We start from the raw sequence: 18,490 nt of genomic DNA on the forward strand, positions 1-18,490 counted from the left end.
ATTCCCACAGTCACTGTAAAAACCCACGCCAATAATCAAAGTAAACCTTGGCTGATACAATAATTACCCTCTCACGAATCCTGAAGGTAAAATCATCTAGATGTAAAAAGGGCTGCAGTCAAAAAGATTATACCGAATTTCTCAAACTGAAAAGTGAATACCGAAAACTACTTAAGCATGCAAAAAGAACATACAACGATGGACGAATTGCCAATGCTCACAATAAAATGAAAGAAACCTGGAAAATAATTAAGGAAGAGCTTGGTAAGAAGGCTAATCCATCTACCCCTAAATTCTATAATAACGATGGATCCTTGGTCACTGATTCTAAAACAATATGCAATCTGGTGAATGATGCCTTCTGTAATCTCCCAATAATCAACTCCTGCAGTCATAGTACTAATTCCACTGTAAAGAACGCATCCATAGTATCATCCCTCTACCTTCACCCCTGTGAAGAAAAGGAAGTCCTATCGTGTTTAGGTACCTTATCTAAATCCTCAACTCCAGGTATTGATGGGATTCCAGGCAGAATACTTGCTGAATGCAAACACTTATTGGTTAAACCTTTAACTCACTTAATTAACACCTCGATGTCCACTGGTAACTTCCCAGACCAACTGAAGCCTAGCCGAATAGTACCTGTGTATAAAATCAAGGGTGACAAAAATGATGTAGGCAACTACCGACCTATCTCTCTATTGCCTCAGCTATCAAAAGTATTTGAGCGTATTTTTTATAACCGGCTGATCTCTTTTCTAGAAAAGAATGCAATTCTCTCTGATTCTCAGTGGGGTTTTCGCAAAGGTAGGTCGACAGGCAATGCTCTTCTGGATGCCTGGACTTTCATCTCAGAGTCATTTGATAATGGAGACAAAGTTTCTGCTCTCTTCATAGACTTCTCTAGGGCATTTGATATGGTTGACCATCAAACCCTCTTAAAAAATGTTGTAACTATGGAGTGAGAGGTAATGCATTGGCATGGTTAGATTCATACTTGAGAAACAGAACTCAGCAAGTTGAACTAGTATTACACGACTCAGTGGGAAAATCCAACCCTAAGGTGATAAACGTAGGTGTACCTCAAGGCAGTGTTCTTGGCCCCCTGTTGTTTCTCATATATATCAATGACCTACCTTCATTTATACACGGAAACAGCAACATTAGACCCATCATGTATGCAGATGATGCAAACTTCCTCAGATCAGCGAGTAATATGACTGATCTACATTGCCAATGTCAGGAGGTATTGAACTCAGTGTGGACATGGAGTGCTGCAAACAAACTAAATTTGAATACCTCAAAAACTCAACTCTTGCTATTCAATAATGATGCTACTTTTAATCAGTTGATGTTAAACAATGCCCAACTCTATCCTACTACTAACACAAAATTCCCAGGTCTAATAATTGAAAACTCTAGTTCTTGGTCTATATACGTCAATGAACTTTGTACAAAATTATCTACAGTCCTATATAGTCTGAGATTACTTACCAACTCACTATCACATAAAGGACTAATGTCCCTGTATCACTGTAACTTCCTAAGTATAGTTAATTATGCCATTGAATTCTGGGGGTCAACAATTACTCTCCTAAACAAAATGTTTCTCCTGCAGAAGAGGGCACTCAGAACCATTTTGGGTATACCTAGAAGAGAATCATGTAGACCACTGTTTGTTAAGCTGGGAATTCTCACGCTTCCTTGTCTCTATATATTTAAACTATGTGTACTAGTTAAACTCAACCTTCATAGACTAAAGCTAAATCAGGATATACATAATCACCAAACTAGATCACATACATCCATCCACATAACCCTCCACAGACGAAAACTTTCCTACACAAGCCCCATAGCTATAGGCTCAAAAATATATAATTCACTCCCTCCCAAACTTAGGAGCATCTCCTCAATGAACAGATTTAAAGCTGACCTAGAAAGATATCTTGTAAACAAATCTTACTACAGCATCCAAGAGTTCTATATTGATCCCTAAAAATATGTATAAATGTATGTGAATGTCACTTATTGTTATATTGTGTTCAATTGTTTAGTGTTACATCTACTGTTCAGTATGTTACATTTTTATGATTCATTTAACTTCCATGACGTGTCCAATATCTATGTTCTGTGGCTCACTGTAATATATGATCTCCTGGACAAATAAAATTATTAATATTATTATTATAATCATACAATCCTACTACTGGCTGAATAGGATGGTTTCCTATTATTTTTTATTGCTTAAATCGAAAGATTATTGCTCCTGGAGTACGTATTTCACATATTTAGATTTTCAAATGACGATATCTATTTTTCGCAATTAAATGAAAAGTGAAAATTTTCAAGCACGGTGTGAAAACGCGACGGGTAAGTAGGAATGATGGGAAAACCCCGTGTGACGTCTGGTTCCCGTTGTGCCCATGTGAGGTGACCTTGGGGAAAACGCGACGGCTGAGTAAGAATGCCCGGAAAACTCTGTGTGATGTCATTCTGGTTCCCACTGCCGCAAGTGAGGTGACCTTGGGGCGAGGCTTTGAGCGCTGATATGACGCAGGATGCTAGCAAATAGCAGAGTACCCTGCTAGCAGGTAGCGCTTGGCTTAAATAAGGATTATTAATACCCTATCAAACGAAGAAAACTTTCCAACCCTAGCCAGTTTTAATAAGTGATTATTAAGAGATGTTTCCCAGAGCTTTGTGCCTCATGCATGCATTGGTAACCTCAGACGATGTAAAACTCCTATCTACTCGTATAGAAACTAGGTCCCTGTGACGTCACATGGAGGGACATCGCATGGGCGCCAATATGGCCTTCTTCAAATGAGGATAAAATTGACCATTGCCATACGTTTAAACTGGGATTTCTAAAACCAAATAATTAGTATATTATGAATACCCTAATGGTGGGTAACGAATCGCAATCAATGCCTTTCGTTTTCTTTGACAAAGGAAACTACCCTATTAACTCCACAATTCTAAAATCATCCTAACTAACAACCCACACAGCACATTATTGCCAAAGGACGTCCTCTCACTGTCCTCAGATTTTCGGGACAGCCAGAGGATGACCGGCTGCCATCCGTCCCCACACTGTCTGATCTCGGACGTCCAATCAGTGTCCCATCTGTACGAAAGTTTTGACCACACTTATGAATTCTCATAGGACCAAAATTAATGTGGACAGTTTCTTTGAAAATGAAAATTGAGTAATCCAAATACAATTGTTAATTTACCCTTTTTTACGCAAAGAATTTACATGTTGCTCGTTTTATGATCATCAAATAAAGTATTATGTCGTAAAATTAGATATTTAATTCAAATATTCAGGACGTCTAGATAATTCACACCATAAGTTGTAAAAAGTCATCGCACAAAAGAGTCAGCAGTTAACAACATTTTTTCACGGAGACAAAACTTTCAAGTCACTGTGTTTTCAAGACGCAAAACATAAATAGCAACCATTGTACCATGAAGCCCAGCACCTGATGTTCTTATAAGGCGAGTACTATTTCGAAAAAAGATTTTCTGCTTTCCTGGCGAATGACTTGGTTTAAATTCTCTTGGGATTCCCACTGGGTTGGAAGTTCCATTTCTTCCAACGTGTCGGCATCATGTCATTCCGTTTCCCGATCAGAGCTTTTACCACCGGCAGAAATGCAGTTTCTAACCCGGTGGGAATCCCAAGAGAATTTAATCCACAATAATACATTACCTTATTGAGTATTCTTAAATATATTCACAGAGGCGGAGTTGAGGACCTTGGAGGAGCAATTTAAAAATGAGCCTTATGCTGATAAGATGGTAGGGCACTTAACCCAAAAATATTTGATATTCATAATACAATTTATCATATACTATATAGACAATATTCTAAGCTACCACTGATCTTAGACAAGTAGACTACTTGAGGCTAATAGGAAGAAATACTGCCATCTGGTGAATTATGAGAAGGGTGATCAGTGATGATATGGTCAAAGAATTCAGCTTAGCTGGTACTGGAAGTAAGCGATCACTCACGGGCCTTAGATTGGCTAGGTTTGTTATCCGTAAGTATAGTCCAGCATTCTATTAATCTTCAAGCATGGTATTTTACAGGTTAGTATTTCAAAAAGAGAGAGCGTGAGAGACAAGTAGTTCCATAATGCACAACGTCTCCCTAAAGTGATAGGCTTTTTGTTCCTATGTCCGAAACTAAGCTTGAATATGGAGCTGCAGCATGTTATACTTCGTTACATTATCAGAAAGATGAAATCGCTAATTGAAGGGCAAAAAAACATATCCACGTCGACATACGAAGGTTTAATCACATTTCAAATAGATATTAAAATATTAGAGTAAACATAGAAATTTAAGAAAAGGGTTGACTACGAGATAATGTACATGGTAACTTGCCTGAAGCACACACATTCCATAAGTATTTCCCAATATCTTATGGGTCTCTGAATAGTAGCAGTAGCGAATATTAGTAGCGGCAATAAAAAGTTCAAAGGGATCGTCCTCGTTCACATTCAGCTGTCCTGTTTTGATTTTCTTCTGCAAGTGTTTCATTTTTTTCTTTCGATGGCTAGAAATAAATGGAAACTTACATTCACAATACGATCAAGAACAACATTGTTATAAAAATAATAAAAACAACTCCGTAATCACCTGCTAAACCCAAGCTCTTTCTTGTAACACCATAATACTGAAGGTCTCGCCTTTACGGCGGCTTTTGAGAGCATGTGATGAAGTATGACGACCTGTGGTGGAAACATTTTGGCATTTAAAACACACATTAAACGAGTGATATAGTGGAAGTTAAACATGAAGTTCATCAGATTACTAACTTGATCTCTGCCTTTGTCACCCACAATAACAAACAATGTCCTATGTCCGAGAATAACACCATTTTCGATCAGTACTCTGATACGGTTGTCGATCTTTTTTCGAACCATATTGAAAAAACAACAAAAATTAATGCTATAGCCTTAAAAACACTGCTCAGTGGCTCACGAAAGACATTCGCAGAAACTGGAAGGATCGGCTCTCCTGTAGTCACATTTCACGTGTTCAATTTGAGCTTGCGCTGGTTTGCGCCATTATAATCGTGATACTTTTGTTTCTTAAAATGTTTGTTGTTCTTTTGTTTCACACGTTGCCGCTGCCGCCTCGTCCACTCCACGGTTGCTCGGGTCCTCGGGTTATAATCTTTGCTTGGGTTGCTCGATTCCACCGGATTCCACTCTCAGACCCATAAATACTCTACTCTAGTAAATGTAAACTCTATGCTCAGACCCATGAACATACATGTATGTTCATTCTCAGACCTTTCTAAAATTTTTATTGACGACAAGAAAGTTCATGTTAATGACTAAATTAAGGACTTTAAACTTGGCAATATCTGCGAGCTGGAGCTCGACTATGTGGTGAACGTTAGGGAAGTACAAGTTATTCTTCTGATGAAAATATACTCGGTTCTCAATGGCAAACGAATCTGCATCTAAACTAGTTCCATCCAGGAAGGTGACAAATAACACAACTAAGAAGCCGTTTGATAAGAAAAAATGGAGAGAACGCCAATACAGCAAAAAGTTTAAAGGTACATTCCTTTATTTGGAGTACAGATTGTGCGAATTTTACATCCCCCCTGACATGGTTTAAATTTATGTCACATTTTTCTCGTCATCAGTTCAGCAGTGGGAGGAAAGACGAAGAAAGGGAATAATCCGGGAATATATTAAAGAACTTAAAAGAAGTAAAGCCGAAGCTAGTAGTCTTCCTTTGCCCACCAGAGTCAACCAAAGGACGGCTGATCCTGCTGGAGAAAGGTAACTATTTGAGGTGTAGGTATAACCAGCCGCATCCATTGACTATGACAAGTTTCTCACTAAAGTGGACTAAATGGCCACACACGGCTGTGAGTCGCATATTCCATGAAAACGGCTAATAATAATTATCATTTTATTTCTGTTGGCTAGCAAGTAACATATAAATCGTCAAAGGAAAAAAACAAAAGTAATTCATAAAGATAATGATACATAATAGAAAACAGCATTGGGTAAGTAGCAGAAAATAAAAAAAACAACAGGACTCGGTAAAAAACAAATACAATAAGTTCAAGTATGATAACAGTCACACTTTGATACGAAGAATTCATGAACGCAATAATACGCTTTTTCAATAAGTAAACTCTTCGCTGACTCGCTTCAAAGTTCCCCATTTCTGGAGGTCAACTGCTGCATGAATCACCTATTAGCCCACAAGGTGTCTAACAATGAATTTTGGCAATTAGTATTATACTTTATTCATAATGAAATATTAGTGATGTTCACATAATAAAAAAAAATGGGACAACACATGTATTTCTAACATTATTTAAGCATTTTAAGCGAGGAAATAGTTGGAATAATACAATGGTAATTTCTGGCAAAACTTGATATCCTCGCAGCTGAGCTTCTCGGCAATTGATGCAGCATTTTTTTTCCGAAAACAGGAGTTTAGGTTACAATTTACGAGTTATGCTACAAGTCTCACTTGTTAGAGTTACTGACTAAGCGATATCTTATCAGGATATTTTGTTTTTCCTTATTAGCAATCCGAATCCATCTGCTCATTTGGCACAATGGTATTTAAAAATGAGTGGGCAAGTTGCCTTCCCTTAAGGACAAAAAATTTCATGGCGCAGTCATTTGGTCATGCTTAACCCTCTGCATTATCCTCTGTGTATGCTGTAGCATTAGTGCCAAACTTCACCTCATAGGAGTGGTTCCGCACTTTCCTGGGTGGGTTGACTTCAAATCAGCGAGTGTTTTCTGTGTGGGTTTAATAAAGCTAGGTTTCATTTTTATTAGTTTTATTTTTACTCGTCTCCAGACCATGGCTCTTCTGAAGAAACAAGTGGGAATTTTAAAAGATGGACTGAAAATAATTGAAGATGAAGAAAAGAATTTGGGCTAGAGGTGCGTTAGTATTGGAGAACGCCTTGGGTTGTCCGCTAGCACATGATGGTAGGGGTGGGGGTTGAGCAAGCTACCTGGTTAAAACAAAAAGTGGGATGAAGCCGTGAATCAGGTGGGCGTGACGCTGACGATTAACGCAACATTGTTTACGCTTCATGCATTGCCTCTATTATATTAAAAATATGTAAATTATAAAGGAACATTACAAATATGTAATAGACTTTTCTTGGTCTTTGTGGTCCATCTCACAACCAGTCACTGCACCGGCAAAAGCAGTTGCTTTTTGCATAACATGCATATTGCTCTCATAAATATGTTTACTTGAAATGGCGTTTGATCGATAAGAATTTTTACATCAGACAGAAATCCATAATTGCAGTGCAAATGCAGAGTTGAGTGCAAATATTTTTTAGCTAGGTGGCATGTTCCTTTAGGATATTTGAAAGAAATATTAGTCGAATCGGCAATATGACCGCACTGATACGGCACACAAGGTGGAATACGTGTGTATTGCATCTGTAATACAGCCAAAATACACGAATACTGGATGCTGTATTCAACCCTAATACAGCTGTAAGTTTTGTGTACTTTAACTGTATATATGCTTCAAATGTTCTATAGTACACATAATAATACAGTGTAATACATACAGTGATATACAGTAGTGTATTTTTCCACGAAAATTACATGATGTACAGTAGTGTATTTTTCCACGAAAATTACATGATGTACAGTAGTGAACATATTTTTCCATGAAAATTACATAATGTACCAAAATGTATATTTCCATGGCAATTAAATTATGTTCCAAAATGTATATTTCCATGGCAATTACATTTGTTACAATTACATGTACAAACTGCCTTCCACTTCAGTAGTTCATTAAGTGAACGTGTTTACCTAACAAATTCATTAGGGATATGAGGTGCAATACTTACTAAACGATCAATACAAATATTTAAAGCATAGCTTGGAAGCTTAACATTTTTGTTGCCTCTCATAAAAGCTAATAATATCTTCCTCATGACCCCTAAACAAAGCAAATGCATGCAGTCAAGAGGAAAATCCGTTACCAATGCCATGGATTGCTAGTAACAGGCTGTAACACAGCCACCTTCAGGGAAGGCTTGTTCCCAGGCGTGTGACTTCACTCATTGTAATGCTACTGCTAGTGCATGGCAGAACTGAAGTAGTCGTAGTGCTGTCAGCGGCACTGGTTTAACTGCCGCAGTGAACAGATAATTGGTACCTAATTTACTCAGTCAATGAGAAACTAGTCAGCAGGTTCCGAGAAAATACTGACACCCATATATAAAAATATTTTTCAATATTGCATCTAATCCACGTACCATATAACCTTGCCACTCTCCAGAAAAAAACTATTTTATAAATGATTCATAAATTGTCATTGTGAACTAGAAGTACTACATAACAAGATTAAAATTTGAAATAACTATCTAGAAAAGGCTCTTAGCATCCAAAAAAAATTTATTCTTCTACACAAAAGCATCTCGAAATTCAATAGCATGAAGGTATTTTGAGCGAAAAATCAATCATCATAGAATTATATGATTTTTATCTCATTGTAAAGAAAAAGTCTTGCTCTTTCCAATGATATCATAATATATACCCCTTACCGGGCTAAATTCAGAGAAATTTGTGTGTAAAGAGAAGCAAATTTACATGGCATAGATAGGAGCCATGCGCTTTGGCAGCAGAATTTATTTAAAAAGAAGTATTTCTCGTTCATAGAAATCGACGAAAAACTAACTGAGTGTAGTAAACTTCATTTATGAATTTTTGGTTGCATTAAAATTATAGGTCACCGGTAGTATAATTAAAATATAAAAGAAAAACTTTTCGTCGAACAGGCATTTCCTGCAGACGACCGGATGCCGGAAGATTCGGCTTGGCAACGCTGCTTTAGAATTAAACGTAAACAAACATGATCGCATTCAAGGAATAAGCATTACTGGATATAATTGATTGCGTAAGAGTTTAGTGTACTGACTTTCCATATTGTCGCAGTAAATTCCAAGTACAAAAATTACTTCATGGTGGACATTGGGAAGTGAAATATGAGATTCGCGAATTCTGATACTATTTGGGTTTCTGTAAACTTCGAATGAAGAGATTTCTTATGTGTACGTAAATATTATTTGGCATGCTTTGGGAGGAAAGATATTACCGATTTTATGCATACTAAAGGTGTCTGCGTATTTACTTTCACAAGTACGATTCTCCATCCGCATTAATGAACTTGCTATTTGTGATGAAAGCGAGTGGCTCAAACCATCTTTTAGGTATGAGCCGTGCGTGAAACCTTCTGAACAACGTTAACAGGTAGTTATTGACAGGTACTTTTCATATTTAAGTCAACGCAGTCCGAACCTTACATAAACGAAAGGACAGGATTCATAGCGAGATATTATGAGTGTAGTCATGCGTTTACACTTAAGTCAAACAACACATTTAGTTTATGGTTTAATTCTGTTGAATCATCTCCCTTTCGGAAATCAGAATTCATCCCACAATGCATAAAACCTACTAAATCTTGTTGCCTTAACCGAATTTGAGGAAACCTTTCGAAAAAATGAATGTATAACCAGCCCTCCGAATATATTAACATTGGTCGACATCGATTTTTAATTACCTATCTTTTCTTCCATGTAATGCAAAATTACAAGATTGCACTGTTGGAAAGTTCTTGCTCCAGTAACTGTAGATTTCCACGTCATGAATGCAGAGCTGACTACTAACCATGAAGCAATCAAATGAATCTAATCTTTAGATAGAATGTAACCGAAGTATAAATTAATCTTCCAATAATAGTCATATTGAGTCTCAAAGGAAGTGCATCTTGCCATTTCCTTACAACAATCCCTTAGGAACAAGAAATTCACACCAAATGGACTTCTGCTTACATCATTACAGAGATACTAAAAGCTTAAAAAATCACAATATTGTGCTTCAACCACTAAAATCTCCATAACACTATTCTAAATGAAGCTTGCCATTCACCTTGATGCCTACTGCAATACCCCCTTACCTTTAGTTAAACTGGATACAATTTCAATATTCTGCTTTTCATCTCAAGGCCCTATTCTGGAAATATATGCACATAGTTACCAACTTAGGGTTTGTAGGAAGGAATCAGACAAAAAATGATATATTACTACACTTCTGGTATACATACCGTATATCTCCGAATATAGTCTCCCTCTGAATATAGTCCCCCCCCCCAATTTTGAGACCTCAGTTTTGGGAAAAATTTTAAAATGCAAAGGAAGGCAATTTTTCTGTGGTTAGCAAGTTAAGATTCTAGAGTCGATAAAAACTATTATTTTCTGTGAAGATGAAGAACAAATCTGTTCACATATTTTCCATCATAACAAAATAGCTATACCTAAAACATGTTGTGATCCATTGCATGTATCAGTAATTTATAGTTCCTTAACCAGATGTAATGAAGAAATGAGAAAAATTTTTTAGCATCCAAGGCTATTGTATTTTTTAAACATTCACAAATTATTAATATTTTTGATTTCCAAATGACTACAGACAATGTCAATATATAAGCTTTAACTTAAAGCCCATAAACAGTATTGCATTTGGCCCTGAAACTTCCTTAGATCCAGTGTAACACACCCATCAAGTCATCACAAATCCAAGTGACCTGAAGAATTTAGGAAATCTAAATAAAATTGTGTTAAATAAATTATAAATATTATAAAAATATTGCCATCAAATGCCTGCTAAGCAAAATAATTAAACTAGAGGACTTACAAATATCAAAGTAATAAAATTAAGAAATAAACTTTTTCCAACAAACATTAAAACTGAAAAAAATATGATATCAATTTTCAATGCCTCGTCGCGAATCATTGCATAAGTTACACAAAGAGCTTCTGCTCTGCATTTGCGCACAAATTCGACGATATTTTCCTCTAATTCTTTGAATCTGCCGCATCGAGACCCCCGAAATGACTTCCGCGATGTATTAGCGCTTTGCAAGCGCTGTGAATACTATGATTTACGGCGTATTCTGCAACGGCTATTTTGAAATTGGCATCGAAACTCCGTCTTTGATGGCCTCTAATCTGCCGCAGGATTGATCCTCATCTTTCTACTTGATCCATCACCTCACTGTTGAATGTAAAATTATTTTTAATAAAGAAAATATCGCGGAAATAATTGCGAAACGTTATGTGACGTAATTAATCGATCCTACTTACCCTGGCGAATTGAATAGATTCCTCAATAAATTGATAACACTTTAGATGCTGAGTCGCTGGATTTCGATCAAATGCAGTAATGCCGGCGCTTCTGGTTTAAAGTCGTCGATTATTGCGCCTTTTCAGAAACAAATGAACATCACCTATTGCGCATTCTTGTTCTGTGAATGCGGTAAAGGCAGTGGTTGTAAACACGAACCGCACGGGCACATAGCTACGGACGCAATGAAATGCTAAATCGTCACGAAAGGTTCACTTTATCTGTTTATTTTTCGCAATTATTTAAATCGTGTAACTATTAAATGAGCGACGGGTACATATATTAATGATTCAATTCTAGTGCTCGATTAATGTAATGGTAGTGTGTGTTTAGTTTTCATTTTAATTATTTACTGTTTTGCGTCATTAAGTGATCAGTGTCGATTGAATTATTCTAACAATACTTTTCCAAGAAAAATTAACGGCTACGCGATGGATTCCGTGAAAATGCATATTCGACATGCTATTTGAATCGGAAGAATCGTATCTTTACAACATTTGTGGTAAAAATTGTCTTAATTTCCGGTAAAACGTGGCAGTATTTACTAATATTTCCGATTATAATCCTCATAAATATACTCAAATAGAAAGACTATGAGAACATTAGCCATTATGGCGTTATTTATAACTTTATGGTCACCTTTAGTATGCTAAACTGGATTACACTCGATTATAGTCCCCCCCCCCCCCCTTACTTTTCCGCGGCCATTTTTGGAAAAAAAGGGGGGACTATATTCGGAGATATACGGTATTTATTATTAATACATAACAAAAATGTCAAAATATTTACAGAAAAGCACTCTACAATGTTACATAAATGCAGCAATACACATTTCAGTTTCACTGAGTGTTGGCTAAGAACATAAAAAGGAGAGCCAGGGCTCCCAAGAGACATTAAATTGGCTACTATATACTTCGTTTGTTTGTATATGAGGTATTTCTCTGCTGTCTTATCACTCTAACTTGCTTGTGATAATGTTCCCTCATATTTTCAACGTAGTAGTGGGATTTTTTCCTTCAAATCAGTGTTAAAAAAATACACTTCAGGCATTCACAGTAAATTTTGAGGAAATGGGCAGAGGCTAGTCTTAAAAAGAAACATTTCTTTGTTAGTATTCAACACTGCATATGCCATGTGCCCCACTCCAGCAGAATAGAAGAAAAAATGAAGGCTACAGTAAGGAGGCAAGTTACAGTCCCTGTGAAGCAACTTAGGTTGTTCCCGAAGTCATTGTAAGAGCAAAATATATAATACGAAAGGGAATATGTTACCAATGTTAGCTATGTAAGCTGATCTTGATTGTGATTAACTTCAGGAGCCAATAGCATTGAATATGGAGACCACCAGATTTGCCATAACCTTATTTCTACGTAATATGGAGAAGCTGGTGGACATTTTCAGGTTAATTTTATATACAGGCATCCCCCGAGTTACGTATGTCTCGACTTACGTAAATTCTTACTTACGTAAGTGATAACCGTATTTCAAATGATTACGTTAATTTTCGAATGCGAGCGCGAAGAAGTATATATTCGCTCGTACAACCTATGGTAGAAAAAATATCGATTAGTTATCGAGTTTTTTACATGCTAAAAATAACAAAGTGACCCATATTTGTCATTCCTCGAAGGAATTCTCATTAATTTCGGCAGAAAAATCTCTTATAAATCCCAAGTCAGCAATCAACGTGAAAATTTGCAGTTCTAGCGATGGATGTGGTTGTGCTCATTCCTGTACGATACAACTTGTTATACAGCATGCACACCCGAACTCCGACTTTCAACTACAGTCGGATCCGGATTTAACGTCTTCGCATTTAACGTTTTTCCGCATTTAGCGTTTATTTTTTTGGGTCCCAATTCATTCCCTATTAGGACAATGTAAAAATTATCCGTATTTAGTGTTTCCGCATTTTGCGTTTTTCCGCATTTATGGTCGTAAAAATTTGTCCCGCTCAAGATTTATTTGCTCGATTTAACGTTTTTTCATGACGGTTCATCCAAATCTTCGAATTTATGCTCATCAACAAGAACAGTCTCATGAAAGTTTACCAAGAGTCGATAGAATCTACCGGGGAACGCTTCTTCAACTGCTTTCTTCCGCGAGCGCAGCGCTGCGACCTTCAACTCGCAAGCCGGGTGATTTGTCTTCTCGTAATGTTTCGCTCCCCTTCTGATCCAAACACCAGGCACTTTTTGTATCAGATCCGATCTAATGGAGCAAGTCATCCCTTAATAACCTCGAACTACCTTATCCTTCACTTCTTGAACTTGACTTCGATGATACGTGACGACTGATGACACGAGTTATCCTCAGAGGGCCACTACAATAATGGTTTTCTCGTAATGTTTTCAATTGATGGCTTATGCCCCTTTCAACTCTACTCCCAACGGGCAGTCCATTATTAGCCCAATACTTTTTCCAGTCGGCTACTTTCTCTTTTCAAAAGAGGAGGCCCAATATCAATTGCGCAGTTCACTCGAAGATTCTTTCTGTAATCCATTCCAAGGTCAGTTTCCACGGAGGAACAACGAAAGAACAGAGGAAGTGTTTCCCCTGTCATGACCGTGAGTGAGAGCATTCTTTCCCTGCTGAACAACAATATTTTACATCGTAATTTAGATATCCCGGAGCCAATTTACCGACATGCGGCTGGTTGATATCGACGTCGATTCAAAAATATCTATCTGGTGCTAATTAATGTCAAAAGAGAATGGCAATCGGAGTTTTGACGAACTATCACGGTCCATGACTCAAAATATATCGCTCATATTAGAAAAAAAATTACCGCATACTCACGGTAGAATAGATGAGCGCGGAAAAATACGAAAATCCGGCAGGTATCCCTTGGTGGTTGACTTCGACATCATAACCCTGACGAAATTGCCAAACTCCAGAGGCGCGCCGCGTAAACAACTTCTCCCGGTTCCATTCGACCTGCATGAGGCCGCGGATATATGACAACGAATCTGGTGTTATCATCGAGTTGAATCACCATCGACTTGTACGCATACTAAAATAATATTCTCCTTTTTTGGATGACCTCGAAATCCAAAATATGTGCACGGGAGGCTTTTTAAAGGCTCATAAATCCCTCGTTTCGCCGAGGCAACAGAAAACGTTAAGTTGGTATAATTCCAGAAAACCTCCCTTTTACTATAGATATTCGGTAGTTTAGATTTCGGGATTGGCGATCTTCTGCTGTCCCTTTATTTCACTCATCTTTATAGGTGGAATGACGATTTTTCGAGTACCTATTTACACCTTTTCTTATTATATTAGAAATGCTATAGTCACCTACATGTCGCTTTTACAGAAAAATATTTAAAATTTCATCGAGACCACTGAAATTAGGTAAAAATGGAATCAAATAATATTCCGTGTGGGAATGCTTTTCAGTTGATGCATTTTAAATTTTTCTTCAAAACAATTGTCATCCTCTCATTACTTATTTTTACTACCCATTTTTTTAGCTGATTCCTGAAAAGTGTTATCCGCAACCTTCATAGGGCTGAAAACACTTAACCAATGAATTTTTTTCTGTATGCAGCACCTTTTAGTTACTTAAAATAATATTTTTTATTCATAAAAAGCCATTTCAATCATTACAGACCCTAAAACCTGAAAAAAATGTCAGGTCCTCATTTAGTGTTTTTCCGCATTTAGTGTTTTAAAGTTTGTCCCCCCTGAAAAACCTTAAATCAGCATTCTACTGTATTTAAAAATTGTATTCTTAAGTTTGGACATTTCCATCTATGGAAGTAAAAGAAAATGAAGTTCAAGCAGAAATCTTTATCGCGGAAAAGAATTGTTTAGTACCCACGTAATGGCATTGAAATTTTGAGTGTTGGCAATGAACGCCGCGAAAAAGTTAAGAAAAAGTTGACACACGATATTAATTGTGTAATTGTTTACATGTTTCAGGCAGATAATTTTATTAAGCTGCATTTTCTCGTTCTCTCATATTGTTTGCATCTGTAAATGAATATTGCGTCATTGAAAGCTTTTCCCCACTAACTTTGTTGCACGTTAATGACGGAGTTGGCTGAATAAAAGCTCACTTTTAATTAGCTTCGTGCTTTGGAAATACTCTTCGATGTTTCCAGCGAAGTAAATATTCAAATAATGATATTTTCACGTTATTTTATTGAGATATCTCAATAAACGTGCGTGAAAGATTGAGTGTATGTGTGTGTGAATGTATCTAAGAATATAGTTATTTACTGGTATTTTTTTGTGTGTTATTTGCTCGTAATCCTAGACACTCCTCCTACGTGTATTAACTGTGACAGTGAAACCACCATATTCATCGATCAACGTTATATATAAAAGGCAGAAGATATAATGATTATAGGTAGGTAGACAATGCATTTTTTTGGCCCTTAGATCGCAGTATAACATAATGAATCAATTTAAGTATTCAGTTAAGTAATTTAGCGTTGAGATACCGTACTTTCCCGAATCCACACGATCGGTCAACTCTGGGAATAATATTACGCATTTTGATTGGCAATGCTCGAGATGCAACTCTCAGACTATATTAATGTTTATCGATTTTGTTTCTAATAACGTAAGAATACGCGATAGAGTTCATGAATATCGCAGTGAATTGAATGAAACTTCACCGAGAATTTACCGTGCATTTCTCCGCTGAGAATTTCACCGCGCCGATCTAAATCTCTGAAGCACTAACGCAAAGGTTCGACTTACGTAAATTTCGACTTACGCAGAGTCTGCCGGAACGCATCTCTTACGTAACTCGGGGGATGCCTGTATAAAGATATTTATATATATTGAGTGGAACACAATGTCTTTCAGTAATTAGATGGCAATTAGTTAAACAGTACTTTAAAATAACTTTCACCGATGCAAATAATAATAAAATCCTTGCTACCCTTGTAACAACAATCCCTTGGGAGGGACAGCATAATTTTCTTGCCAATCAAGGTGCGCAAAGAAATTGATCAGCCCTATTGACAAAATCCCACTAACAATTCAGGAGGGAGTTTCTAAAGAGTCATTCTCACTCAAAGGCGTTGACGCATTAACCAGTATACAAGATAATCACCCAAAAGAAAACATGGAAAAATTGCCAAAAATTCATAAGGAAGGTGAGTCAATGGCGCTGACTATGGGTCTAAGGGGCACTCCTTCCTTATGAATTTTTGGCAGGCCGTAGATACACGGAGTTTTTGGATCCTGTGGGTTGAGTCTTCTTCTATCGGCGGGATCTGTATAGGAAGGAGTGCCCCTTAGACCCATAGTGGTAGCGTGGTAGCTTCGAACTAGCTACCAGAATTGGCTACCAACCTTATTCTCTAACAGGGAGTAGCTTTCTCAGACCGAGAATTTCTGGTAGCTTTCTCAGACCGGATATGGGGTATGAGAAATATTTCGTGCGAACTCAGATTTTACTCTTAGAACCAATGAAATCGCTCGTTACATTGTGTTGCCTGCGGGAAAATCATAATGTAGTCGTTCTCGGCTGACTTTTTCTTCTAGTTGAAATTAATGTGCTTTGTAAATTACGAAATGCTGAGTGCCTTCAGCTTTCATAATAATAGAAATACGTAGAAATAATTATATTTGGCTAAGCGGCTTTTATATCAATTCAATAGTTTCGATCGATGCAGCAGTTTATGTCACGATTGATAATCATGTAGGCCATGTAATAAGGCCAGTAAATATAATAAAGAGAAAATGTTAGTAAACTACCAACACATTAAACCAATGCTATGACGTTTTCGTTCTAATTCCCGAGAACTTTTCACTCATCGCTCCTTATGCTTTTGCATGTTAATTGATGCAAAAAAATTTATGACCAACTGTTTCTGTGCATAGATTGTTCCTTCTTGCACTGCGAGAGAATATTGCAATAACATGTACGTACGATAAGTATATTATTTCGGGAATATCTTCAACAAAGTTAATGGGAAGGTGGAAAAAATTATGTTTGAAAGTTACGTCATTTCACTCAGATTGGCCTAAGCAATCATTTTAGGCTCACAATATGCTTCAAACGATATTTACACAAAACTCTACTGTCGTGCCATTCTCACGACGGCTAAATTAATATTTAAATGGTTTTATGAATCAGTATTATATGCCAACCGCCAACCTTGCACCATTGCAAGCAAGGGCGATTCATTAGAACTTGACCGTCATTATGAAAAAACAACCTATTAAACGTAGTTCCTTCTCTCAATATTAAAGTCATATTATATTATTGTTTTTGTGATGACTTCCTCCGTGGTCTTCTGGAATATCCATGGCTACACTTTCTCAAAATTCAAAACAAATACACCAACTTAACTACCGGCACTGAAATTAAATGCGTATATACGGCCAAAGACACACAAATGAAAGCAGAATGATATCATGAACACATTTATTCATTGGAAGAGCAAAAAATATATTAATAACTATCATGAAACACCTTACATTGCATTATAACACAATAATATATCCACCTCTCTCCGGTCTGCATCTATGTTACACTAAACTCTCTTCACACAATCACTTCACAACAAAAATCGTTGCTAATAATGCACGGTAAAGTTAATCATAAATGTATAAACACTTGCAAAAATAAGGCATCCATCTCTGTGCAGTGGATACATTGGCATTGGTAATGATTTCAACGCATCAATTTGTACCGTCACTACAACAGTCTCTCGCAACATCAATAATAATCACTGTTTTCGGGGTTTTTCTTCTCACTAGTAATGATTTCATGCAAAATAAGATTTCACGTGATATAAAATGATTGAAAGTAACATTTTTCTTCTCCAAATAATGAAATCAACTAGTTAACACGATCGATAGTTCACTCCGAAACATATATGTTTAGCCACGAAATTTGTCACTCATGCCCACTACTTTGTTAAGAATACAATAATTGAAGGCTTCAAATAATTTACGCAGCATTCCCGACCTCATTAAAGAAAATAATTACGCAAAACAACAAAAATAGTCAACACTTTTCTTGTTTACCACTCAATCGCTAGCCGTGTCAAGAAAGACTGATGGGATAGAACAAAAGATTAGCGACACGCGCCACTTGGTTCACAGGAATTCCCATGGCCCTATGGGAATTCCCTATGTATTTTGATGGTAGCTAGCTGAAGCGCGGGGTTCGAGGGCGCGCTTCGCGAAGCTACCGTGGCAGCTAGTTTGAAGCTACGGAAGTAGCTTCAAATCCCATAGAGAATAAGGGTTGGAGCCTAATAAGCTACCGGTAGCTTCTGCAAGCTCCCTTCGCCGGAGCTTCAGCG

At 37.0% G+C, this 18,490-nt stretch overlaps 2 protein-coding genes across 3 annotated transcripts in view; one reads left to right on the forward strand and one right to left on the reverse strand.

Moving 5' to 3' along the window:
• The window catches only part of LOC124162938 (RNA cytidine acetyltransferase), an 82,436-nt gene extending 77,335 nt beyond the window's left edge, over positions 1-5,101 (reverse strand). For both annotated transcript variants that reach the window (XM_046539695.1, XM_046539696.1), the window contains exons 1-3: positions 4,830-5,101; positions 4,651-4,742; positions 4,396-4,567 (exon numbers count right to left, since the gene is read on the reverse strand). In XM_046539695.1, the coding sequence (XP_046395651.1) occupies positions 4,396-4,567; positions 4,651-4,742; positions 4,830-4,937 (372 nt within the window). In that variant the 5' untranslated portion in view covers positions 4,938-5,101. The remainder of the gene's footprint in view (positions 1-4,395; positions 4,568-4,650; positions 4,743-4,829) is intronic.
• A 61-nt stretch (positions 5,102-5,162) lies between these two features.
• LOC124162939 (thyroid transcription factor 1-associated protein 26) overlaps positions 5,163-18,490 on the forward strand; it is a 43,934-nt gene continuing 30,606 nt past the window's right edge. The window contains exons 1-2 of the mRNA XM_046539697.1: positions 5,163-5,581; positions 5,672-5,810. Coding sequence (XP_046395653.1) covers positions 5,464-5,581; positions 5,672-5,810 — 257 coding nt within the window. The 5' untranslated portion in view covers positions 5,163-5,463. The remainder of the gene's footprint in view (positions 5,582-5,671; positions 5,811-18,490) is intronic.

This window comes from Ischnura elegans, chromosome 7, assembly GCF_921293095.1.
Source record: "Ischnura elegans chromosome 7, ioIscEleg1.1, whole genome shotgun sequence".
NCBI lineage: Eukaryota > Metazoa > Arthropoda > Insecta > Odonata > Coenagrionidae > Ischnura > Ischnura elegans.